At 41.3% G+C, this 27,509-nt stretch overlaps 1 protein-coding gene across 15 annotated transcripts in view; it reads left to right on the top strand.

Moving 5' to 3' along the window:
* Positions 1-27,509, top strand: part of ADGRL3 (adhesion G protein-coupled receptor L3) — a 491,337-nt gene that overhangs the window by 225,733 nt on the left and 238,095 nt on the right. For all 15 annotated transcript variants that reach the window (XM_083862079.1, XM_083862080.1, XM_083862078.1 and 12 more), the window contains one exon: positions 3,665-3,878. In XM_083862079.1, coding sequence (XP_083718205.1) covers positions 3,665-3,878 — 214 coding nt within the window. The remainder of the gene's footprint in view (positions 1-3,664; positions 3,879-27,509) is intronic.

The following is a 27,509-nucleotide window of genomic DNA, read 5'->3' as shown; positions in this document are numbered from 1 at the left end:
CCATCAGCTCCTCTTGACTTCAAGCCAACAATTAGGTCACTTATTTAGGAGATTAAATAAGGAGCTCAATGAGAGACTGCAAAGATAGGGAGCTGCTCAAAGGAGAGAGAAGTGTATTAATGAATTAATACAATCGTGCTGTGTATTTCACAGATGGGCTTTGATGTATCTTGTTTCACAGCAAAAAGCAAAACATCTTTGCTCCTTACAGGAAAACCAGTAAAAATGATTAAGTAAGATTATCATATAGGGACACAACAACAAAAAAATGTGTTTACAAGGAGATAAACAGCCAGGCTCTAATCTCCCTTTGGAGTATTTATTGCAGATCCTGGAATAGGAAAAAAAAAGCCATGCAGAGCAAGTGATTTGGTGGACAATGGCAGGATGGAAAACATGTGCCTATTGCTTTAGGAGAAAGCACAATAGGAGATCATGCTGTAGTACAGTATTCAGCTGCTTCTAGTTTTTTTTCAGATTGTTAAATTTTTTATGCTTTTTATCCAGAAAATAAATGTTGATGTTGACTCCATGATACCACAGGGAGGTGTCTGTAAGTGGAAGCTGTCCTTACAGGAAGCAGTCCAGTGATTTTGTGAAAGGCAAAAAGGTGAATTGCAGGAAGTTTAAAAGTCTGATCTAGAAATGTTTGCATCTGTCCAGAGATTCTTTAACGGAAAGTAGAACATGAGCTGTTATTTTGGGGAAGGAGTGTTCAGCTTGGGTTTGGGGTGTTTTGGAGGCATCCTTGGAACTGATACGCATGCAATTTTAGTAGAGCAATGCTATAAAGTCTCATGTACAGGAGGAGACACTAGAAATGATACTAGAAATGTGTTCTCATTTGAGGTAGAGAAATATCTTTAATGGTTTTGTAACTTGTTATTAGTAATTCTTAATGTCTTACTTCCAGCATAATACAAGAATTAAGGTTAGCTGCCTTTGTACGGTATTGCTGTTTGAAAAATGCATCAGGCTTGTATGAGTGAATTCTCAGACATTTAATTTTTGTGATTTTAAGCAGGGCTTTCCTCAGCCCTCACGTGTTTAACGTCTTTCTTTGATATAGAATAGTTACTGGAAAAAACCCAAAACATAGGAATTAAGAGCAAAAAAATATACTTTCTGAAGTTTGTGGCTCAGAAGTTTGGTATTCTGTAAGTGGGAACTGTAAAAAGTAAAGTAGTACTAGCGACTCTCTTTGCCTTTTTTATAGCCTGCGTTAACCTCCCAGAGAAAAAGATCCAAATTGCCTAAAGACTGGGCCAAACCATAGCTCCAAGCAGCTAATATTGCCTGTAAACCTCATTTTGTCATTTTTTTGGCAGTTAACAGGAGTCATCTAAGCACATGGCAGGAGGAGGGAGGGCCCTTGGCCTCAGCGTTCTGCCAAGAGCTGCTAGAAACCTTCTGCCTCCCATGTCACCAATCTGCTCAGGTTTAGCACGGAACAGGCTTGAGAGGAGAGCTCACCACAGCTCTTTTCAAAAATCAGAATCCTGGTATGAGAAGTTTTTTGGTCAGCACTGGCCTTCTGCCATAGAGTCCAGTGTTTGACAGGGCAGGGCTTGCTGCAGGCTTCTGTGGACAGATCGCTGTAAGCAAACTTAATACCTCTTGAAGCTGTCTGTAGGGCAGGCTAAAATTGCTGGGCTTTGCTGACTCTGCCTTTCTGGCTGGCTTGCTTCTTCTATCAAAAGTTGTCTCTAACATTGTCTCATCCTTCCTCCACTCACCTTGTTGACAACTGGTCTCAAGCCAGGAGTAAGAATGAGGCTGTGCACCTTAGAGGTTCATGTATGTCCTCCTCATTTTTCTCCTCTTGTAACAGGAGAAGTTGGAGGCAGTGAGAATCGATTGCATTACACAAATGTATGGTGCAATATGAGCCCAGGGCAAAACTGTTTCTCCGATCTCAGGGAAGGAGGACATCTCAAGTGATCCAAACCCTAAAGCTGTGCTAATTGTGCAAGCTATTATTCAAGAATAAGCACTTGTCTGTCTTGGGAGTTTGGCAATTAGTCCACAACTCTGGCACGTCAGTGAGGGTCTGATACCCAATAATCCCTGCAGTTTTACAGAAATTGGAATCTGAGAATCTGTCCAGTGATGCATAAATGAGACAACTGACAATAATAGAAGGATTCATGGAAGTCAATATGTTGGATTGCTGCCTGACAGAGCAGCCTTGATATGGTCAAAATGGTATTCTGAGAAGCATCAATATACTCTTACTTTCCATAAGCAAACTTCGTGTGCATGTACCATGGGGAAATTTTATGGAACAAACCAGCAGAACATTGGATGGAATTTTTGGTTTAGGGGAAGGGTATTTTGGTGTTTTTATACTGGGGCCAGCAGGAAGGGGAGTTGTTGAAAGATGCCTGGTATAAGATGGGCCATGGATCTACTGGAGGCTTAAACCTCTGTCCCTGTCACATAGAGAGGCTTGGGTTGTATGTTGAATTTTCTGGTTGGAAGTGTACAGATGTAGCTGGGAGAGCACATAATCCCTATATCTGGAAATCTTTTTGGTGTGGGTGAGTTTTCATTCTTCTGGAATAAAGGAGGAAAGGAGTTGACTTTTATTTCAGCTTGTGACTGGTGTGCTAGGCTGGGAAACAAGTATTTGGTTCCTAGCATCACCATGGATTTCCCATGAGATCTTCTGGAAGCTGCAAAACCCTTCTGTGGCTGAGTTGAGAAAGACAATGTGTAGCTACTTCATGTGGATATTTGGGGATTAATATATTCACATTCGTCAAGCTGTTTAAGATCTTAGGATCAAAGAGGCTGTAAAGATGGGAAATACAATTGCTTGTTGTCAAGTGATACTGTTTACTAATACTTTAGGGCTTTGTTTTCAAGGCATCTCAAAGTGTGTTTCTTTTTTTTTCTTTTGCAAACTGTAGCCTGGATTTCTTTTAAAACAGGTAAGATTTCTGAGAGCTCTTTAATTTCACAAGTGTTTGCCAGCTATTTGACCATCTAGGCAAATCTAATGCAAAGCTAAGACTGAACTTTAATCATCTGGTGTCCCATAAACTGGTCTTTCCATGGAAAGTATCACTGCAGGGCCCAAACTTTGGGATGGTTGCCAGAACCTGCGGCCATCCCCTGGCATGCTGTAGGCTACAGCAAAAGCCATTAGGATCACTTTTTCTAAGGGCTAAGAAAAGGACCAGGAGCAGTACAGATGTTATTACATCTGCTGTAGGACAGGTGCAATCTTGCTGAGCAGGTGGGATCCCAGTGCTTGGATTGCTTGTTGTCATAAAATTTTCTTTGCTTGTTCAAGTACAACGCAAGACTGTAATTTTATATATCAAAGCTGACTAGTTTTTCACCTGGTAAGTAGAAATAATAACAGTGCCATAGTTGCTATTTACCTGTTTCAATAAGGGATTTCTAAAACCCTACATAAAAGGGATCTACAGCTTGTTTATAAATGAGAAAATCAAGTCACTGAGTGGAGAAGTGATTTCTCTGGGCAGCCAGCAAGCCAGTGACTGGACCCTGTTTCTGCAGATCTTATCTGAATGGTACTGAAGCTATCTCAGCGCAGCATATGGGTAAAACCTGCTGCTGAACGTGATTCCGCTTTTAATTTTAGCCTCAGTGTGGAAAGTCAGCATTGACTGTGTTTCTGTGTTAATCCTTGCAGCTTTCAGCCGCGCCCCAGTGCCCATGGCTGTGGTCCGAAGGGAGCTGTCCTGCGAGAGTTACCCCATCGAGCTGCGCTGCCCGGGAACAGATGTTATCATGATCGAAAGTGCCAACTACGGCAGGACTGATGATAAAATCTGTGACTCTGATCCTGCTCAGATGGAGAATATCCGCTGTTATCTGCCAGATGCCTATAAGATTATGACTCAAAGGTATGGTATTTAATATTCTTTGTTTGCTGACTGTTGGTTCTTTAATCCGGAGCGTACACACCAGTTTGTGTGCGTGTTTGCATGAGAAAAGGCAGGTACTTAGTCTGGATGTATGTGTGCAGAATTACAGCTATCGTTGCTAAACTGTGGGTTTAACCGAGTTGGTTTAGCATCATGCAACATAAATAACATTTCCTGTAAGTACATCAGTCATCTTGATTCTCATTGCGTCCCAATTTTCCCTCTGAAATACCTAAATATCAAGGCTCTCAGTGAATGTAGAAAGTGAAATCTTTCTCAAAATGCATATTCACTACTTTTTGTGCTGTGTTCAAACAGAAGGCCAGTAATCTCCTTGAAACAACCAATATTTTGTGTTCAGAATAACATTTACAGTTTTCAAAACACAAAGAGGCGTCTGCATCCTTCCTTGTGTTGCCAGGCTTAGTTTTAGGGAGGATCTGAGTTTCCAGGCAAGCACTGGTATTCTCATTGATGAATTGCTAAATTTCTTTAGAATAACTGTAGCTGTTAAGTGTGGCTGCTGCATTTGGAAATGGTAACTGAGATACAGTCAGACACGTAGACAGACTCCTGTCTGGCTTGTAGAGCCAGGGCCTAACAGTTTATTCCAGCCTAGAGGTGTGTTCTTGGTTATGAAAAGCCTTTTAAATGCTGCTGAATTTTTAAGGATGTTTTCTGGCACAAGTGGTGTTGTGGGGAGGATTCATAAGTCACAGCTCTCGACGTGTAATTGAATTCAGTAATACATTCCTAATACATGAATAATTATTTAGTGCATTTGACTGTTAATTAGTAATAGAGATTAGTATTTTGAGGTATTAATAATAGCATTGGCATAAGGCAAAGTGTTGCTAATTGATGTCATGACAGCTGTGTTTGGGTCCTAACAGTGACCTCATGGCTTCAAGCAGTGCAGGGTTTTAATGGAGTATCTTGGTGTTGTGTTTGCTGTGAAATGCTTTGCACTAAAATGGACTGGTGTGAGCAACATGCATTTCAGCTGTGTTTCACATGCTAACTGCTATGTTTGACTTCCCTTTAGAAACTGCTCCATGTTGAGTATTTAGGTCTCAAAATGTTGAGAAGTCTCATGAGAAATGTCCCCACTGCTGCATGTGGCTCCTCTAAGACCATTCTTTAAGTCAGACCTCCTTGTGTAGCTGGTTGAAGTTGTCTTTGTAGGGTTGTGCCAGCTACATTTTCGAGAGATGTGGGGAGGGTAACAACGTGCCATCAGCCAGTTCCTTGGATTCAGTATGGTTTTAGTGGAATTACTGTAATTCTCCTGTTCAGGTTGTTAGTGGCTTCAAGCAGAAACCCTTAATCCTGTGCATATTGGCAGAATAAAGCCATGTCATCCCCTTTGTGGCTGTTACAGAGAACAAAGTATTCGTATTTTTATATTTATGTTATTAGTGTCCTCCAGGCAGCAGCTCCCAAGCCAAATGCAGAGCTCTGCAATGTTCTGGTCAGTCCCTACACGTAGCAAGTCTGCAATAAACATTGGCCCTTGGGTCAGGGAGGGCACATAATAGTCTTCCGTGCCTGTGGTGCTGCAATGGAAACTTGTGGTGATTACTCACCTCCAGGTATCATCAGTGCAGGCTCAAATAGCTTAGCAGAGAGTTAGGGAAGCTCATCTCTGGGGCAGAGTATCTCTGTTCTTATGTTTGGGCAGAAAGTGGTACTGAAGAGGACGGGCACTGAAGGGGGGAAAAGGTGTGCAGTCCTGTTATTGGGTACTATGGAGTTTCTTGAAAATAAATATAGCCTGATGTTAAAAGACAGGTAAAAAAGGGGAAAATATTCTACTTGGCATTTTTATCTGTCTCATTTCTTTTTTTAAGTCTCCATTAATTCAAAGAGTTGAAACAATTTAAAAATAAAACCATTAAAATGAAATATGTTCTTAAGATGCAAACCAGTCTGTCAGCTCACAGCTCTGAGTACACTTTACAGCTGAGCCTCTGAAAAAAGTATTTTAAAAGGAAAATTGTGACAGCCTAGTAGTTGTGGCACTAACTATGGCACTTTCTTCTGAAAACCTCTACCTGCAAAATTAGCAGTATTTGGGTGGATTTGCAGATTAATGCAGACTCTAACACAGTGAGCTTGTCTTTGCTAATGCTGCAGGCTGGGGGAGCAGCTGCTGGGAACTAAAGATTGTCGTGACAGTGAAACCTGCATGGTAATTGAAGCTGTCTGTGTATGGAAAGAGAAGTGGTATGTGCAGTGTGTGCTTATTATGCATTGATTAATTATTGCATTCATAAACACACAGTCCCCTTGTAGGCTCTACAGTAACCTGTCTCACTACTGGCAGATTTTAATCAGCAACGCTGCACAGCCAACTCGGAGGCATTCTGGCGTGGCTATGGGGAGGGAGAGAGGGAAAGATGGGAAGGAAAGTGTGTATGAGAAAGAGGTGGTGGTAGTGAGTGAGCTGAGGCTGTGAGTGAGCAGATTTATGGTAGGTATTAGTGATTGCTCTCCCAGCCTACTCCCACCAAAAGAAATGTGAAAAAACCCCCCAGAAACCCAACAGCCTGAGCTAACATGTTCCTTTCTTCTGTAAGCTTATATAAATTAATTTTTGTGCACGACTACGTGAGGTTATTTTGAAAGGGAAAGACATAAATCTTATGGTATGTTTGTGGAGCCCCCTAAGCAGAGGGAACACAAAGAATTCTTGCTGCAAGTATTGCTCTGAAACTCTCTACAATATTGGGAGTATTTCTTGAAGTAAAGGACATTTAAACAGCTTGTAGGGAGCTATTTTACACGACATTAAATCTCTGAGGCCTATTTTAGGTGTTTTTGGGTTTTTTTTATTTTGCCAGCTCTTCCCTCAAACATCTGAGCAGCTGTTGTCCGTAACAGCTCAGAAAGTTGTGCTTTATGAACTGAAGTTTTCCTGATGTGATTAGAAAAAAAGTATTTTGTAGAGTGTTTGCTTTGGAGAAGCATCTTTGCAAGGCCTGTAACAAATAATTAAATTCTAACCATGCCCGTTGTAAATTGTGTGCACTGTACCATGGGAGACTTTGCCATGTCCTCCCTTGAGTGACTGTGCCACAAAATTAATATATCATCCATTCCAACAGCCAGGGTTTCCTGCAAACAATTGGGAAAAGCAGCCTCCTATTCCCGTAAAAGTTGCCTTTGTTTTTATAGTGTTAACACAGTTTAGTATGTTAAAAACACCCTCTAGACAAAAGGAAAAAAATTGCTTTTGGTGTGCTCTCTTGACTTTCCTGTTGATGCTTCCCACCAAGGAAGCATCTTGGTTGGAAAGTAAGAGAAGGAGGAAGAGGGGATCAGGTTTTTTGCAAGTATGTTCACAGAACTTTATGCTGTCAATACTACCTTTGCATTTAAATTTGAAGTTTGGAACATTCTTTTCCATATATTTTAACTTCAAATGTTAAAAAAGAGTGGGGGGAAGAGGGAAATCCAAGCAGGAACGGTAGGAAGTACCTGACGTATAGGTGCACATACACAGAGCATTTTTTTTTTTTTTTTTTTTTTGCCCTAAAGGAAAGAGCAAAGCCTTCCTTTTGCTTTTTGGATCCTTACCTACCCCAACCATCATCTGCTCCTCTTAATCTGGAGGAAGGAAAGGAAGGATGGAATAATGAGGCAAAATGACAAAATCAGCAGGCGGAGCAGAAGAGACGGGAGAAATGTTCACATGTCTCAGCAGTTGTTCTCAAGATCAAAGCAAAATTCTTTCTGCCCTAGAAGATGTGGTAGGCTCTTGCTGGGGAAGTCTCATCTCTCTCAGCAATGCAGAGAGCTCAGTTTGCAAAGTAGGCAGTGTTTGCCTTTTGCGACAGCAGAACCATGCAGAGCTCTTGTATGCTGCTCTTACCATTTCTGGCTTGGGGATGAGGGCTGCTGAAAGCTGCTCAGCTATCTCTTCTCCCCTGAAGGGAGGCACAGCTGGGAGGTACTAGATGTCCTGCTGGGCCTGCAGTAGCTTAGCTGAGCTAATTTCCTTTAGGTTTGAGTCTGATCTGCGTGGCGTGTCCCTGTGGTTTCAGTGTTGACATCATTGATGAAGATTGCAGGTCAAGACTTAAAGGGGGGAAAAAAAAAAAGAAAAAGCGCAAGACTGCAGAATGTAAGACTGTGGTGAGTTGCTCTCAGATTTCCCTTTAGTTTCATCAGAGGGCCTAATCTTTTTATGGGAGAAGGGGCACTCACAATTCTCTTGGTAGTTGGAGGGATGGTAGCAGGCCCTTTGCACAGCATAGAGGAGAATAAATAAATTGAATGAAGCTGCTTGCATTACACTGCAAAGATTTTTCATCTCCTGAAGGGTTGTGTTTTGCTAATGTTTTTGGTTGATGACCTGAAAAATGCAGGAGTCTGAAATGAGTGCCATTATTATTGTAATAATATTGCATCTCATGGCGTGCTGTTATTGATGTTATCATCTCCTGCAATTTTCAAGACACTTCTCAAATGTCAGTGATCTGCACTTGCATTGGGAAATGAAGAGGCGGGATTACCTGCGTTTTACAGATAGGATCATTCACGTTGGTCATTCATAAAATGGCCACTGGATTTGAACAGACTACTTTTGGGGTGTTCTTGTAGTCTTTTACATTAAGTAGCTTTTTTGCAGTGCACGTGAGAAGGTGCAGAGGACAAGCAGAGCTGCAGACCTGGAGGCTCTGTACTGACAAGGCCATCAGCAGGACTGAAAGGGATGGCTTCAGCTGAACTGCAGCACAGTTGTGTCAGGCTCCACAAAATTAATGGCATATTTCTTAGAAAACAGCCCCCTGCTTAGATGCTGTCATCACCTCTGACTCAGATACTGAACGCCCTATTTGGTAGGAACCCCCCACCACCCTCCTCTGCATCCTGAGCACATTTTGCTAAGACTGCCAAGATACTACTCATTTTTCTAAATTTGTTACCACACAGATGGCATGAGAAGTACATTTCTGAAGGACTGAGATGCTGCAATGGGAAGCTAGGCTTTCTGGGAAGCCTAAGTCTGGCGCTTTGAGATCTCCACGTGAAAAGCATCAATATGGAAAAATACTAATGTTTCAGTTAAACAGTTTTTGTAACCAATAGAAATCAAGGGGGAATACTGAAACTCACGTTCCCTGGATTCTGATTTTAAAGGTTAGAAAACAAGTCTTGCCACTTGGTTAAACGATTTAATTTTTCACCATAGAGAAAGATTTTAAAATGAAGGGAGTTCTGTTAATCTCACCTGAACCTTGACCCTGGGACAAGGGCACATATGCTAGATTACTAAGACAGGGAAAAAAAATTCAAAAATAACTAAACAACAACAGTAAGTCCTAGTGGGGTTTTGTGCACTGGGCTGTTGAATCACTCTAAAATAGGTTGCTACTTCCCAGCCTACACGGTCTTAATTTATCCTACCTCTTCCTTTACTGAAAATAATGTTGGAGTAAATTCTTAAAGTGACAGCCCCTTGGAATTGCCCTGGTACCCTAGGAAATCAGGATTTGCCAGCTGAAACATCTCAGATGATTGCAGCTGCCATGGTAACAGATGAGGAAGAGGCAGTAGCTTCTGAAGGTAATTAGGTTCCAAACCCTGGAAGGCTTTGTCGATCAAAAATAGTGCTTTAGGCCTCCCTGGGTACCAATTGGTAGCTGTGGCCAGCTATAAAACACCACACTTAAAATAAAGAAATAAATAGATGGTTGTATTTGTGCTGTGGCTCTTGGGTTTTGGTTGCTGGTAGCATGTGACTCCAGTGCATTGCCATTTGGGAAAATCCAGACTTGAGCTGAGAAAGCAACATTCAACCAGCAGCCCCCTTGGCCAAAGGGAAAGGCTTCCTTGATGGTGGGCATGCTGGAGGAATTCATCTTTGCTGTTCTCTTAAGTTTCAGTTTTTGCAGGTATTTTGTTTTGTTTCTTTCCAGTTCCCCCCAACCTCGTCCTTAACTGGCAAAGAGAAGACACAGGAAAATCTCTTGGGTAAATCATATCTTGAAGTGGCCTCAGAATCTCTGAACACATGGTGGGCTGAAAACCATGGAGGAAAAATCCAGGTTTATTACTGCATCCATTACTTTACTAGTGTGAAAGTGGCCTCCTCCACTGTCAGAGGGAAGGAACTGACCAGCCCTTGGCAACCTTTCACATGTAGCTTTTGCCAGCGGGAGAAGACCTATGTGAAACATACTCCTGGTATCTGTTTTTCTTCTGAGTTTTGGAGGCTTGTTGAGAGCAGCAGCTCAGTTGTTAAGGTGGGAGGAAGGGTTAGGCAAGGATGGATGTGTTGCTGGCAGCAGAGTCTTGGAACCACAAGAAGGGCGCTCAGGAAAAATGCAGCTTTAGGCTCTTGGGTGTTCTCTGCTTTTGCTGAAACGGGTTTTGTACCATGCAAGCATTATCCAAAGTGCCCAAAGAGCAAAATTTAAAGCCAGGCATCTGCATGCTTCCCATGGCACCTCCTGTCTATTACCTAAATAGCTGAAGTGGTAAACATCAAAGATGCTTTTGCACGGTATTCCTGCATCTTCCATTCACTGAATGTGGCAGTCATATGAAGCTGTCCAGGAATTGGCCTTCAGATGCTTGGTGTTCTTGTCACGAGGCTTATATCTATGCAGAGCATTGCAAGATAGTCTGTAAGGTTTGTTGAGACTAAGTGGACTTAAACTATCTTAAGATTAAAAAAAAATTATCTTAAGAAAGACAAGAAAAAAAAGGCAAAAATTTCTTTTGATTAGAAAGATATGTGCACACTTCTCTGGTTGGTTTTCTGGTTAGGAATAATGTCTGAAGGGCTGTGAGATAAGATGGCTTTGAAGTAATGCATCTATATCACTTTCTTTTGCTTCTTTCTTCATGTACAAAAGAGCTCAGTTAGTCTGTGCCTGAGGTCGAAATTGGGTTTATACACAGGGGATTGTCTATTCTCTAGGACATTTCAAAGCTTTCATTCAGCACATTTTTGACTGCATCGTTTGTGGGATCTTTGGAGCTTGAACTCCATATTCCGTTCCAAGATGTGTAAAACCAGCACTGGCTTATACCACACCCTCCCTGTGTGTGTATGCCTGGGATTTCTGTGCCTCTCTGCAGGGCTGGAAGCTCTCCCTGCAGACCTCCCTCACCTTTGCACGCTTGCAATTTGGCATCTACAGCATGGCTTTGCATTTTATGTGATCACTCTGCTGATACCAAATGCAAACAGGCAAAAGATACCTATTAGACACAAAACATTTGCTTGCCAGCATAGAAAATATGGACTGATGCAGGCAATATTCCTGGATGATCAGTTCAATGTGGTCCTAAATTTAAGTGTGCATTTTGTTAGAGGGCTAAACTGAAGTTTATTTCAACCTCTTTGGGAAAAAGAGGGAAGGGAATGACAGTTACTGGAAGCAGTGACCCAAGAACAGGTTTTGATGCCCATTGTAATTCAGGAGAAGGATTTTATGTATCAGTAAGTGGAGTGCATAAGAAATGCCAGGCCACATTTGTGATGTAAAGAAAGGGCAGGATATGGAATTTGATTAGAACCATCTTCTATGCATTATGTATAAGATAATACATTGGTGTCAGTTATATTGAGTAGAAGCCTTAATTCAGCTTGAGTCCTGCTGACATCGTAAACTGGGAGACAGGGAGTGGTTTATGGGCAGTAGTGGAGTCTCCAGACTGAATTATGGCCTCAGCATTCAGTCTGTTACCGAGAGTTGCAGTTGGTAGCAGGCAGTATATTACATGCTTTTACCCAGAGTAGGGCTGGTGACAAGGAAGGGAAAAACTTTATCACAGAGACACTGTGAGAAATGGAGGACTGAGTTATGGGCAAGACAACAATAAAGAACTATAAAACTAATGCAGGAGAAGAAGACAGGATTTTGAGCTGGCCAGAAGGAAAGATGCCAGAATGGGAATAGAGTTTCCTCACGCAGTCTGGTTTGCCCCTGAGCCCAGTCCTGCCTCCCTCAGGGCAGGATGTGGCATCCCATAATGGACAGGGACTATCTCTACCACTCCAATGCCTTTTTTTGTTTTGATCCCTCATAGTTAGAGATGGCCTTTCACCCCAATGCCCAAGATTTTTAACATCCTTTCTAGGTTTTCAGCTTTAATTGTGTATTTCTGCTGTCTGTTCAAATCCTTTCTGAATCTCATTAAGTCCCTGGTCATGGTGACTTCTAGAAGCTCTAAGTCCAGCAGGCAAAAAATAATGTTGGGTCTTAATTTCATTGCCATCCTTCCTCATTTTGGAGACAGAGGCATCCAAGCTACCTTTGCCATTTCTGTTCCTTAGCTTGTATTCATTTATTATATGGCTTCTAACCTTTCTGTTCTCCAAAGGAGAGCGTGATGATCTTTCAAATATTTCTGCTTATGGGAGTTGGTATGGATTTTTGTTACAAGTGTGTGAAGGTTCTTGTTGTTCTTCCTGAATACCCTTCATTTTTAAGCAAACTCAAAAGGACAGAAGAGGGAGGAAAAAAATTGTGATAAATTTGAGAGTTTGAGGTCATTTCTCTCTATAAAGCCTCCTTCCGCTCTTCCTTTTCCCAAGTGGCTTTGAGTTGCACAGAATGTCCCTTTTGACTCAAGGTATTACACCCACACAAATACAATAGCATTCTTCCCCAAAAGGCCTGCTCTGCTCCTGATAAATGATTAGTTCTCCTGGTTGCTTGGAACAGATTGTTCCACTTCAATGATTACAGTGGTGCCAGCTAGTACTGGTGGAAAGCCTGGTCCTTGATACTAGCAAATGTGTGGAGTAAAATATCAATGTCCATTAGGCTGGAGGGAGCAAGGTTAGTTCTGGGAAAAGTATAGTACTTGTTTCAGGCATCCAGGGTCTTAGTCACACATAGTGGAGCACTGTAACCTTGTCACAGATGCTGGTGGACAGGACTTGTGCTCAAGTTGGTATCTCAAGTGCTTTTCCTATGGGTCATGGAAAATTTCACATACAAGTGCAGAGGAGTCATTGTCATTGATATTTCAGGGAGCAAAGAAGACATCTTTAAAAAACCCAGCCTGACCATGTCAGAAGTCCACCTCCACACCCTGTTTAATTACTGACAAGGTTGCTGGCAGCTGAAGACAGGCATCTTAATATCCAAGACACCTTAAAAAACCCCAAACCCCTTAATGATACATAGGCACAAAGAATATAGGTCACCTTCAATGCAGTGGATTAGTCGGAGCTTTGGAAAATCAATTTTGTTTGATTAGCTGCACTTTGTAGCTACATGGAAAGAGTTAAAGCCAGGCACCAAACAATGCAGGGTAATGCCTGTTGTGGTGGGCTGCAATCCAGAGAACACTTTGGTGCCTGTGTAGCCGTGCATGTGATGAGCTGTCTGAAGTCAGCATGGAGGTAGAAGCCTTCCAGGAAATCTCTGCAGAGAGAGAGGTCTCTCCTCAGTTTTGGGGCCTGGATGGCATCCAGGTGGTAAAAGCACTCAGTGGTTCACCTCACCCAATCACTGGATGTCAAGGGGACCTAAAGAGTGACTCACCCACCACCAATTTTGCTGCAAACCACATGGGTTGGTGAGCCAAGCATCGTTATCACTGCTTCCCCCATGTCTGTTGATTGTGGGGGGAAGTCTTCTATGCTCAGAGGTGGCTGAAGGGAAACTGAAGTTATAAACACTTGACAATTATTTAAAAACCAAAAGTACTCTATAAAATAAAGGGAGGGAAAGAGGATGGGGGTTTTGTTGTATAGTGCTTAAAAGGCACTTTGTTGCATCAGTCAACAGATTCAATGCCAGCTGACACAGTGTGCCCCAAAGATGTTTTTTATCATGAAACTTTGGTTTGGAGTAGAAATCGCCTATACATAAAGTATCCTTCAGAATGACCCATGTATTTGAGCTAGTACCGACAATAGATGAAATAAATTCCTTTATTCCTTTCTCCATAGCTTAGATTTAAAAGATTTAAAAGCACCCATTGCGGCCAGGAGCCCGACTCCCACTGAACTGGCATGAGTCTTGAGGTCTCAATGTCCAGAAATTTCTTTTCAAAATGGAAGTTCACTCTTAAATGGCTCTAGTGCCTTTTAATATTTTCCTCATGATCTAATTTGGATCTTAAGTATACCAATTTGGAAACAGCCTGCCTGACATCAAGCTATGAGTTTTTAAACTCATATGGTTTAATAAGATTAACTTGCTGCAGTTCTGATACAGTCTTCAGTGAAAGCTTATTCAAATTAAAAATCAGTCAGAGGGGAAGTAGCCTCAAGCATAAAGTAGGAGTGAGGTGGTGCCAAAAATCAGGGCTCCGAGAGGCTTTGTTGTCTCAGCCTTCGTTGAGAGCAGAAACCTTTACTGTCAAATTAATGCACTAAGAGGGGAGGGTGAAAAAAGCATAATTAAGAGATTAGGGACCAATAGTCCCTTTTTCAGCTGTCATCCTTGGAGGTGTACACAAATATGCACCCATAGAAATGGATACATAGTTAATTTTTTTATTATTTTTGAGACTTCAGAATATGCATTAAAATATGTGGGAACTCTCTTACACGTCTGCTTGAATTATGGAGAATAATGCACAAAGTACAGCAGGGCCACTAAAATGAATGAATAAATAAGTGAGTTCAAAGAGTATACCTGCCAAATCTGTGTTTTGGGGCTCTTCTGCATAAAATAATTAATTCATGTATTTTAAGCATGTTAGTTTCTTCCAGTGTTTCCTTGCATTTCAGCAGCAGAGTATCTCCACCATGAATTTAATTTCCTCAGTGTTGGTACAGGAAATCCTGATTGTGAAACGTCTTTTAACCCAAGGTTACATTTTAATCCCCTTCCTCCCAGAGGGACACCCTCAAGTTTGGCAAATACTGTGTGATTTCCAAATGTGCACCATATTGATAACGTGTATATGGTATTGGGGCCCTTCTGGTTCTGATTTGGATTCTGAGCATGTTGAGCATTTTTTTCTTCTTCCATGAAGAGGAAAACTCTGAGCAGAGTTTCCATGCATAATTTCATTCCACTGTTTCAGCAGGAATAATGCAGCTGTGAAAGAGGAATGTGAAATCAAGAGCGTATCACTTTTTGAATATCACAAATTTTATTAGGGGCCTTACAGGAAGGAGGAAATCTATAGGACAGATTGGTCACAGTCCAGTGTTGCTCAGCATGAAGAGAAACAAAGCTGCAGTGCCTGTGGTGCTAATTTAAAGTTGAGTTTAGCATTGGCTACAGGAATGGCTGAAGGGCTTAGTTGTGAGCATGAGGCTCTGAAGCAAACACTGGGTAGTTTTGACATTCCTGTGCTGCGAGAAGAGCCATCATCAGGTGTTGGTGGTCCATGGGAGCAATTAACTAGAACAAAATCGTACAAAAATGTGTTGACCACACAGGAGAATTAAAAAAAAATAGACACTGAGATTTGTGGAGGTATGTCTTTTTTGTAAGGATGATGAACATGTGCCTGTCCTGTCTCCTGCGGCATTTAAAAATATATTGAAAATAAAGGTGGTGGCCTGCTGGTGTTGGTTGCCATATGGCATAGCTTGGTTGTCTTTATCTGGGTAAAACTATTGCAGTAATGAATAACTTGCAAAAGGAAAAAGTTGCTGGAACATTTTCTTCCTGGAGAAGTGTACAAAATCTAGTTTGGTTACATGAAGTATTTCTCTATGCTTCCTTCCCTCTTCCAGATGGTTATTGGCAAAATAGACAAGATACAGTATGATGTTTTAAGTATATGCATTTCTTTAATGTGCAACACTTGGCATGTTTGTATATACATCTAGAGTGACTGCATATATGTACAGGGGGATGTACATATGAGAAAGTACAGCAACATGTGCACAGAAAAATAGCAAATGACAGCCTTTTTTTAAGAGAAAACAGCACAGCTCTTGCACAAAGAACAGAACTGATTTAATATCAAGAAGGAAGCAGAAGCAACACAGAGCTGAGACCAGTAGCAACATCCAGAAGACCCCAAAGGTATTGCAGAAGGCTAGCAAATCTAAATTGCATTATGATGTAGATGTTGGTCATTTGGGTTTCCTCAAAACTGCAAAGAAAGCAAGAAAGTTGTGCTGCCCTGGATATCTGTTAAGCCCATGCTTCTATACCACATACAATGCTGAAAGATTGTGGTCTTAATATCCCACACAGGTGTCATGACTTTCAGCTTGGCACCTTCAAACTTTTATGACTGCTAATCAATGAACTCACTCTGTGACTGTACATCCCACTTTTGCCCACTGTGTGTAAGACCATAGTAGGCAAATGGGGCCCAAGGGAGCTGGCTTTGTAACATGCCCAAGAATTTATCTTTTGACTTCCTGATGCTTAAATTTTTCCTTTTTACCCAAGCTTGTTATTTGATTATCATCTTCTTATCATCTCATTATTAGGCATCAGAGATAGCTGCAACTCTTGCTTTAATACCTTCATTTTCTCCTGGCTTTACTTTCTGCTGGATTTCCTCTTTCTTCCTAGGTGCTTCTCAGCGTCCTTTTGCTCCTAAGTGATCACTCTTTTCTCTGTGAAAACTGTGCTATTGTTGCTTATTTCTAAGTAATCCTTAAGTCTTAAAAAAAATAATTTTAATGTGGTTACAGGGTGTGAAGATGTAGGTCCTGTACTGCCCTAGAGTGAAGTTGTAGTGCCCTGATTTGGAGGTGCTCAGGATCTGCCTTTGTATGGCTGCACCAGCAAGTGCCTCCCATAGGAATAGCTCCCCAGGGAGGGCAGTTCCTATTTACAGTGTCTTCCTACTGCCAGCATTATGTGGGGAAGCAGGTGGGTATGTAACAAGCTCTTTGCTTGTCCTCTTTTGGCACTGAAGAGGCAATCTGTATTTTGCTGGGGAGCATCATACAGCTGAGATTTCTTTGATGTTGCACAGTCAGCCAGTATGGAATTAAGTTAATATTTTACAGTGCTTTGGTTCTGTGGCTGTGTCCAGCCCCTTCAATCTTCCCAGCTCCTAATGAGTTGAGTCCCTTGACTTTTGCTGGTCTGTGCATGTGGCTCTTCCAGCGCTAGCAGATCAATCTGTGTTTGTATTCCTGGCCTTGAGCTGTGCTCTGAAATGGCAACAACCCTGAGCATGGAGACTTTTGCTGCCATTTCAGCTCAGCTTTGAGTAAGTGATCATGCCTTGCTCAGGCTCTGAGTAACCTGAGATGGTGTGCAAGGCAGCGTGAGCAGCAGAGCAGGGTGAAAAGTACAGGACTGCATGTGCAGGAAGCAATCCCAGATTTGTTTGGAGCCTGGGTGTGATCAGTGATGTTTCTAACAGTGTCTTGGAGCATGAAGGACCTGATTCTGGAGAGTCTGGGGTAATGCAAAGCACTGCTGAGATTTAGTACCTCAGTTCAACTGAGAACATTTCCTGAATCACGGTGGTCATCTTTGCAAGCAAATGTTCGCAGGATCCAGGCTATCCCTTTTGCAAGTCTCCTGCTGCAGCTTTAAGGAGGCCACAAAAAGGGCAGGGAAGGAAGAGGAATGTGCTGGGCTATAGGGAGGATGAGGAGCATTTTATAGTGAAACCTTAATTTGAGGAATTTGCTTTCTTTGTCATGTAGTAAATTCATTAGTCATGTAGAGTGAGGAAGTTGATTTATGGCTATTAACTATATTGAATTGACAAAAGTAGCTTCTTGAAATTTAGTAACCAAAATTAAGGCCTCTCAGGCATTAACAGATTAAACTGCTTAAAACAATTATTTATCCTGTGCAAATGGGATAGGATACTTCTAGAGTGACGCCTGTACTGCTTTAGACATTTTAGTATACTTGTGATTAAAAGTCTGTTTGTAAATCCTGTTAATTGACTATTGGCACAGAGTGGTGGAGGAAAGGAAGGACCTTGGCTGAGATATAATAATTTTTAATTTTGGGGATTTAATGGGGAAAAAAAAGAAAAAAAAAAAACCAGTCTGGTTTGAGCTAATGTTCTTCTCTTTTTTCTTCTGCTTTCCATGAACTCTGTCAGCATCTGTTCCTACAGGATTTAAAGGAGCAAAAAGGGAGGCTATTAATAGCATACTATGTCTGTGTTAAACACAGTATTATACACATACATGGCTATTTTTATTGCTGAAGTCTGTGGATCAGGTGAGGTCCATCATGATAGCATCTGCATATGTATCATTCCCCACCTTAAATTATCAGTGTACTTTTTTTTTTTGTGCGTGATCATGGCATGTAGTCATATCATCTCCAAAGGAGATGACTGTGCTGTAAGTGGCTCGTCCTTGTATGCTATCCTACCCAGAAAGAGAAGGAAATAATTAAGATGACATGAATTATGTAGAACAGGCTTGAATAAAGAGTGACAGAAGGGTTGTCTTTGACAGCTGGATGTTAAATGAAATTTGTTTCTGTTGTTATAGATGCATAGCCTGTTTTTAAATGTATAATTTATTTAGATTTATTTAAGGGGGTAGAGTAAAGAAACAAGAAATCCCTGATGCGGAGAATTGAAATAATGAGTTGTTATACAAACATAAATAGTCATTACAAAATATTTTATTGGTCTATTTTTGCTGTATTTATAAGGGGATTTTAAGACTCCTTGAGTCTGCATTTTACATGCATGCAAATACATGCTACATTTTACCCAGCAATCCTTACTGCGTGCTTAATTGAGTTGATAGCAAAAAGACATGAATACTCCTGACTGCTTCAGCTTGGCTCTGGGGAGAGAATGAATTTTTCATTTTTTCCAAAAGAGAATTTATCCTGAATGACTGTTTCTCAGATTGTGTTTTATTACTCATATGTCTAAGAAGGCTGAAGCTGTAGGTGTGGGAAGGCTTTCTGTCCAGCTCTTCTGCACCAACAGACTAGACTCTAACCTGCAGGAACTTTATCTGAGAAGTTGGAACATTTACAAAGAAGTACTTAATTGTGTTATAACTGGGGGTGTGAGTGTGTGCGGGTATAAGAGTAGGGGAAAAGAGCTGTTCCCCTCTCACCTAAAAAGCTTTCAGGTGGTTGGCTGGGGTAGAACTGATCCTCTGGTTAGGATGGTATAATGCTTTATTGCTGTGTCCAGCAACACTGCTGGCCAAGGATTTATAGAGGGATGGGAGGAATTATTTCTTCTGGATTTCTTAGGCCAGGTCACATAGGAACTCATTTGCTGTTTTCTTGTGACTTTTCCACTTATGCTGCATGAAAATATATGCAATTACTATAAACTGTAGTTTTTATCAAGACCTTTTTTTTTTTTCAAAATTCAGAGTGTTCAGCAGGTTATATTTATTCTATGGTGATTAAGCTGAAAGAGTGCTTAGGACTCAGTAGTCCTGAAGCAGGCAATTATAGTAAAACTTGCCTTCAGAGGAAATTTTAGCCTCCTCTCCTCTGATTATTGCAGTCCTCAGCCTTGCCAGCTCTGTGCATTTGCTTTTCTCAGTGTGAACACCACCTGGGGTTTTTAAGGTTTATATATCTGCTAAGTGTAGAAAGAGATCTCTTTCTGCCTGTCCATGGCATTTGCTTTTCCTGTAGGTTGTTTGGAATCAATTGATGTCACTGATCTTTCTGCTTCTGCTGCTCCTGTTTGTTGCAGATGTATTTGATGCCTTTGATTGCTGCTGGCAGCAGGATTCTCTAATAATTTGTATCTCTGGATGGTTGCTTAATTGCCTCTCTGACACCCCCAGTAATATGGTCAGGAATTTGTCACTTTGGTCTTGAAAATCATACAATATGCAGTTTGCTCACAAGTGTTTAGTGGCACTTACGGAGAACTCAAAACTGAGCCTCTTTCTTTTCTATTTTTTCTATAGACTCCCAAAATTGCCTCTGAAGTTGCTCTTGCATGGTGAAGTGGAACTAGTTTGAAGTTTGGGAGGCACACAGGCAGCAGTTCTGAGGGCTGGTGGCTGGGCCACAAGCTCTGATTCCTTCTCCCATGCAAACGTGCCATTTGCAGATTCAATAGAGGAGGCAGGGCAACTTCCCACACTCTCTGCTCCTCATCCCAGTTCTACCCAGAAACGTGCAATGTATGGGTCATTGAATAATTCTCATTATTTGTTGCCCTAAAATGAAAACTAGAGACCTATTCAGGTCAAGAATTAAGTTGCAGTAAGGGTAATTCATTGTTACGTACTTGTGTACTTCGGTTGCCTGCACTGGGTGACAGAACAAATGAGAATTTCAGCAGGGCAGCAGGAGCAGAGTTGTATGGTCAAGGCCTCTGGCATTTCTTATGTTCCTACAATTTTTTCTTGTGTGCTTTCTCAGAAACAACCTGAATAAAACAGATTTTCTCTCAGTTGAGGTGTGCAGTAGATTTTATTTTCTGAAACAAGAAGCAATGCCATTCAGAAAGTTGTTACTATGATTAAAAAGTTGATTACCTCTTTGTATGTCTGGATCTATACCATGCTTTAGAGGATTGATTGACATGTGAGTACAGTGTGAGAATTCTTTAATCATTGTTTTCCTGATTATGGTATTCTTCAATGAAAACTGTTCTTTCAGCTTGTCAGGAGATAAATGTCACCTTGAGATCCCAGCCTTGTGGGCACTTCCCACAGGGCTCAAGGGAAGACTGGGTTTCTAGTCATGAAATGCAGAGACTGTTGGCAGAGATTTTGTCCTCCAGTGCCCTCTTTCCACAAGCCAATGAGTTCATTTGGGAGAATCATGGATCCTTCCCAGGGCGGGGTGCTGACTTTGTATTAAGTGATCACAAAGTGGGGTGTCAGTGGCATTGACAGCAGCTGTTCATGAGTAACACAGTGCAAGGAGAACCTCTCCCTTGCAGTAGAGACCCTTAGCTGGGCCCAGTGGCTTCATCAGGGCAGCAGGAGAATTGGGCATCCTCATGGAAGGAGGGTTACTGAGACCAAACTGGACAGGAATGCTGGGTGTGACAGGAATCTGCTGCACTGTGTATGAAGTTGTAACTCGCCCCTTTTCTCTATCATTTCAAACCACAACTTTTTTGCCCTTATGGGGATGGCAAGTATTGAATAAAGGACAGAGCAATCCCTTCCCTGCAAGCCATTTTAATGTGTGTTTTGGATCAATAGAAAGAATGAAATGCTTGTTAATGCAGAAATTCTGGGAAGGCTGTGTTGGGAGAACTGACACCATAGATAGATACTAGAGGAATAAATTTGCCTCTTGGCTCTCCAGAAGCCAAAAAACCACTGTAACTCAACGAACATAATAAAAAAAAAGTACTTGCAGGTTCCATTCAGATTACTGAAGATGCCTTTTGTGTGCTGAATCAGTGTTTAGATAAGTGTTGTGAGCAAGGAGAAGTCCCCTGGATAGCTGTTAGAAACTATTACTGCCAATAACTTCTTTTTCCGCTCTATTTTCTGCTTAGATGTTGGTTGATGTGGAAATGGGTGCTATAGATTTATTTTAGCATTAATTTATATGGGAGAGGTTACTTGTGAACAGTAAATAAAATCCTGTTTCCGAAGAAATACTAGAAAATTGGATGTTTGTGACATTCTTGTGTATTAAAAGGCATGGTTACATCAATAGGTGCCAAAGGAACTTATTGGATCATCTGTGAAATTCACATGGTATCCTTTTTATTACCATTTAGAAGGTAATAGGGAAGAATGACAGTGTCTATATTAGCAGAGTCTTAATTTTAATTAATTGTTGTGATTTTTCTGCACCTAAAGCCTTGCATCTGTGTTATATAGCTCTTTGGTCTGACAAGTGCTTTTGCTTTGTAGAGAAATTTTGGTTCAAAGAAGATGCTTTAAGCAACTTTGAGAGAGAAGAAATGTGTGTGAACGCTAGATGAACAACTGGATCATCTTGTACAGTGATGCATAGTTTGATTTTGCTATTTTGCAGGGTTTTTTGGGAGGTGAGGGAATTGCTGCAGGTGCTACCTGCTATGTGTTTTGTACTAGCAAACTGAATTTAGAGAATGATGAGAGAGCCAAAGCATGTAGCAGGCATAGCTTGGAAGCAGAAAGGTTTGGTCACCATAAAAGTGGGGGATAGCAAGGATGGAAGGCCACAGAATGGCTGAGAGAGATTTCTAGGGAAGTATTTTAGAAAGGAGCTTGGAGAGGTGATTTGAGGAAGAAGAGGAGGAAATCTTGTGGGTGAAGGCAGAAGCGCTCGCTGGTAAGGATGCCAACCTTGATGTGCATCGTCAGGCATCTAACTCAGTGATACTCTGTGTCTTCTGGGGCATGGAAGAAAATGGAAGCTGTCCCTTACTTCCACCACATCCCAAATTAGATTGTGCCCATGAGGGAGATGTAATTTAATTAACTCTGAGAACCTCAGCATTGCCGAGACACTGGAGTGGCTTCGCAAGCATCCCTATGACTTCACTGTGCATTCATTATCCCAGACTGCTCTCCTGTCACGCCTCCCGCTTTCCAGTTGATAAGAGCCTCTGCCTTTCCATTTGGTCGATTAAATGCTGTAAATTCTGCAACGAGGGGCAAAGCTTTAAATTTCTCAAGCGTGTCTGTGCGTCTTATCGTGAAGCCGATTCTATGTTGCTAACAGTATTTGATTCATACTGAAGGAAAATTGATGACCTGAATCCTCCTCACATAAGAGCTTCATTGTTAACATCTCTTGTTCTCAGCCACCTCCCCATTTTTTTTTATGCCTTCCCATTCAATTTATCAAGAATGCTTTCAGCAATCAAAGGCTAGAAAATCGCTTTCATTCTCGAGCAACATATTCTGTGTCATTTTATCAAGGTGTGGAGCTCCTAATTCTCTGAAGAAAAGCTAAAGAAGTGGGAGCTGTAGCTTACCACTGTCTCCCATGTCATGTTAACGGAGGATTGCAGCCAAGGTGACAACAGAGCATTCCCAGTAAAAAAAAAACTCCCTCACATGCTCAAGGAGCCGTGGGTAAAATAACCTTTCTCATTGCATCAGTGTTCACTGCCGAAACGCACAGCCTCAGCTCTGGCACGTGGTAAACTGCTCAGGGAGGAGGCTTTGAAATACCTGACCTGGGAGATGTAGAAGGACTGTGTGTGGATTTAAAAGAATAAGGAATATCAAGTGAGTTGACAGATGAAAGAAAATAGGCAATTAAAACTGGTCAGGCAGCATCAACACGAGTTCAAATAACCTCCTGCTTTATAGAGGGCAGAATCTCAGGTGGATTTTGTAGCCTGAGTTGTCTGGCTCTTTGTGATTGGGCTGCTCTCATCATTTCTACTTACTATATTTTGTTCATGCTTTTAAGATTAATTCTAACTCTTTTCTATTGCATAATACACCTGGTATTAGTCCCCTGTTTATGGAGACTCAGAAATGGGTTAAGCAGATTTAGGAAAATATGGGAGTAGTTAAGGATGCAGTTAGCTGTGGAATGGACCCACACATAATTTTACTGTGTTCAAGAAGTGTCTCTAAGGCTTTTTTGATTATGTTCTTTCTTAAATGAGGCTGAAAGATGAATAACCAAACTAAACCCAACCTTTTTTTGCTGTGTGCTTATAGTGACAAAACATGTGACTCTGGTGTTTTGAGGGATTTGGCAATTACAGTTTGTACAACCTCCACTCTCCTTGAAGAATGATAGCATTGGTTTGAGTTCTGTTTTGACAACTGAAGAGAAGGTGGCATGTCATTTTCAAAAGTAGCTTTGTTGAGGAATAGCAGTAAGACTTGAGTATTTTGCCAGGCCCTTTAAAGATGGCCTGGTTCACCTAGCAGCTCTGAACAGGAGCTGAGCCCTTTGGAAAATTTTGCTCAGGAAATGCAACAGTCAATATTTGTAACCTGGTGCTGGATATTTCAGATTTACGCAAGCAATATGCACGCAATTGCTGTTTATTGGAAAGAGGACTGGGGGGAGAAAAGCATATAAACTTAATTGAAGGTGCCATTCTGTTTCAGTGCAACTGGCAGGTCTGCCTGCTGTATGGCCACTGTAGTGCACAATGGGAAAGGGGGAGATGGTAACTGATGTCAACAGTTATGGTAGTAAAAGGGGAAAGGTAAGAAGGATGAAAGAAAAAATAAGTTTTTCACTGTCTAGTTTAAATACCTTTGGTTACCCCTTGCTTGCCTGCTGTAGCCTGACAGCTTTCACTCTTGTGGAAGCTGTTGTCTTTGCAATCCCAGGTAACAGTCAAGATCTGTCTCTCGAGTTGTTACTCTCATCCTGTGCAGTGCTCCCAGAAAAGCAGGAGAAACTCCTTGTAATAAATTATCCATCACCCTATATGACTGACTCTATTTTCATCCTACTGTTTCGTGGGTTTTTTTCTTTCTTTTTTTTTTCCCCTCTAAAATGCACTGGGTAGTTCAGCCCCTAAAGAGGAACTCCTCTGACACTAATCACTTCCCATCCATCCAGACATTTCATCTGATAGGTAGTAGAGTTGAATAGCTTGAAGATGCATGGCATGGAAATTATCGGGAAATGGTCATAAATTGCATTTGGTGGTTTGCCTGCTGGGATTTTTTGCTTCAGTCAATTTGGATTTGTCATGGTGATTTTGGAGCATTTGATTTCTTTCTTGTTAGTGAGTTTTGGTTTATTCAAAAGTATTTCTGCAACTGTTTTGAGATACTAATTGCATTCAAGCTGGTGGCAGAGAAGCCTAGATATCTTGAATAGTCTTCCAGATGACTTAATATGACAGCAATCCTAAACTAGCAGCCTTTTCATTTCTGTAATGTTTTAAATTAAAATAAACAGATACTAATGCTTTTTCAGTGAGTGCTTTTACCCTGTTTTGTTTTCTGATGGTCCTTACAGGTAGCATGTACATTCTGCATTAAAGTTTCTTTGTTTGTGTCAGAGTTTTTAGGTATTTCTTGCTAACTGGTGTTTAAGTTGCAGTGGTGCTCTCCTCAGAATATCCTGTCATCCAGACTGTGATCGAGCCCACAGTGCTGGTTTTAAATCCCTTCACACAGCTGATTTCTCTCTCACTGTTTTTGAGATATCAGAGCTAATTACCCAGAGGCATGGACATAATTGTGCTAGAATGCTGGAGAGAGGGGTGGTTTTGGTGTGCACTAGAGAGCACTTAAGATGGAATTGAAATAAATTCTCTCACAGGTCTCTTACTTTGAAGTATTCTTGCAAACTCCAAGTCAGGACCCCAGTATGCCCCATTTTCTGTGTGTGTTTCCATGTGTTGTATATACATGTGTCTTTTCCTCTGACACAGGTCATCAAGCTGAGCTGTCAGGTATGTCTTGTTATGAGAGAGTCACTTATTGGAGCAATGAATTGTCTTCACTGAATTAATTTTCACTCCAACAGGGTTTTCAATGAAAGTTTACAGACACTATAGTTTAGGCAGGCAGCTAACGCAGAAGGGATTTCTGTTTGTATTTCTTTATTTCAGTGCCAAAGGAGGATTAGCTTGTGCTGAAAGGGTTAGAGAGGTGAGCCAGAAATGCTTGACCTAGTCTTTACTAGACATTTGCTCATTATTTTCTTTTGAGCATTCTGAAAGGCCTTCTTCACACGTGTGGGCAAGAACAGGTTAAAAACCATGTAGACCTGCCAAAGCTTTACAAATCTCTTTACCAGCTTTATTAAACCAAGCTAAAAGAAAACCTCTGTATCTTTTTTTTCCTTTTATTCCCTTAACACCACCCTCCATCCCCCAGCCCTCCTCCCCCTTGCCCCATAGGATTTTGGTTTTTCTTTCCAGCCCACACATCTGTAAGTGCCTGCTAGGTACAGGAGACACATTTTCATGGTTCATTAGCTTGGCTTTCCAGCCCTGGCTTGTCAGTGTCCCCAACTCTGCAAAGTGTTCAGAGCTTTGTTGGGTTGCTTGTGACAGTGTTAGGATGAGTGCTTCGAATTTTCTGTAATATATCTGGTAATTTACTTGGATGTAACACGAGCTGGAAGATGGGAATGAGCTTTTGATCTCTGACATTGTGATATCAGCAGGGGAGAAAATAAAAAACACCTCAGAGTCAAGATATATTAAATTAGTTGGAAGGTAAATTGACGGAGAGTTGGCAACAAATACACGATCACTAACCCTTTGAGTAAAGTGTGGGTATGTTCCAGCAGTGGAAAGTAGTTTGCCCTGAAGCTTTTGTCTAAAAAAACTGACTAGTAATAGTAAGAGCAGAGGCTCAGCACTTCCATATTCAAGAACTTCTTGGGGGACATGACAGCATTGTCTTAAGATAATTAAGAAAATGGAAACTTAATACGTTAAGGAAGTCATCACATCTTATTTGGAATTCTTAACTACTTATTTAAGGCTCCATCCTCAACTGATATCCTATCAGGTTACCATTTGAGCAAAAACTGTGTGTGCCTCTTTTTGTAAGTCAGTTTGTTTTCCTATTTCCCTGGGCTCTGTAGTAAACGTAATGTAGTTCATTTAATGACCACAACATTGTAGATTGCCAACACTGTCAAATGGACTAGCCTTTGAAATCTCCACTGTATTTTGATGATAACATACCAAGTATAATCATCAAGCTGCACTGATCCTAAAAAATCCACCAGCCCGCAATCCCAAGCAAAAATGCAACATGTTTCCATTATCACCTGTCAGTGTGCTGGAATCCCCCTGCTTGACCCTTTGGAGGAATGTGTGCACTCCTAAGATGGTAAATGCATCCTGCAGTGTAAATGACTAACTTAATTTCTGTTTCCCATGGCTTTTGTTGAAGTTTCTGAAGTAGCTGTGCAACAAGCATGAATTGAAATCCTTCTGAATCACCTCCTAGAAGTTCTTCCTAGAATCCCTTCCCAAAAAGCTGCTCTCAGGGCAGATCTGAGATGTGGTCTAAATAACTTGTGTGCAGATTTCTTTTGCACAAAGTCTGACAGCATCTTTTTGGGAGCAGTAGTGGGATGGTAAATCCTGAATGCATTGCGACAAGGAAATGTGGAGCAAAACAGTATAACTTAAATTTAGGCCAGGAAGCCAGAACACATCAAGGAGCAGCTCTGCATTAAGGCAGATGTGCTGGGCACAGAGGGGAGCAAACAGGGATGGGAGGCAGAAGGAAGATCAGCAGTTAAGCCACTTAGTCAAGCTGTTGTTCCACAGAGGAGTTCATAGAATGTGTCCACTCTTTGTAAGCAGTTCATGTGCTTGGTTCCCCCTCAAATCTGCATGTGTTTATGTTTTCTTCCCAAGGATTCCTCTCTATTTAATAAGATCAAACCCAATTATTGAACTATAGACTTCCTTCCTTAAAACTCCATGTGTCCGGATTTCCCAGTAGTCTGCCTGGAACACAAATACCTGAGTAATTTAAACAGGTGGCCATTTGCAGTGTAATTACTGCAGTTGTTACTGATAAATAATGGCCTCAGCTTCCAATCCCCAAGAATATCTAATTTGTTTGCCTGCCTGCAATGGATTGTCTTCTGTGCAGAATATAGATGATCCTGCAGTCACAAGCCAGAAAAAAAGTAAGTTATTTCAATTCATCCACTCTAGTCCTGGAAGCACTTTGCAAGCTATTTGCAGGACCAGGGCCATCATTTTTTCTGTGAGGGCACCTGGTCTGTACCACCTTTAATGATATCCTAGTTTTGCAGAGAGCAGAGGAACCCTGAAGCAGCTTTCTAAAGTTTCCAGTTTGTTTCCAGGTGATTTTGTTTCCACTTTTATCAAATTGGCCACTTTCTTCTCCATAATCTCTAGCTGATGAAGGCATGT

The sequence above is a fragment of the Zosterops lateralis genome (assembly GCF_965231275.1).
Source record: "Zosterops lateralis genome assembly, chromosome: 5".
Classification (NCBI taxonomy): domain Eukaryota; kingdom Metazoa; phylum Chordata; class Aves; order Passeriformes; family Zosteropidae; genus Zosterops; species Zosterops lateralis.
The sequence above is the reverse complement of the archived record's forward strand: the minus strand, read 5'-3'. Positions and strand labels throughout refer to the sequence as shown.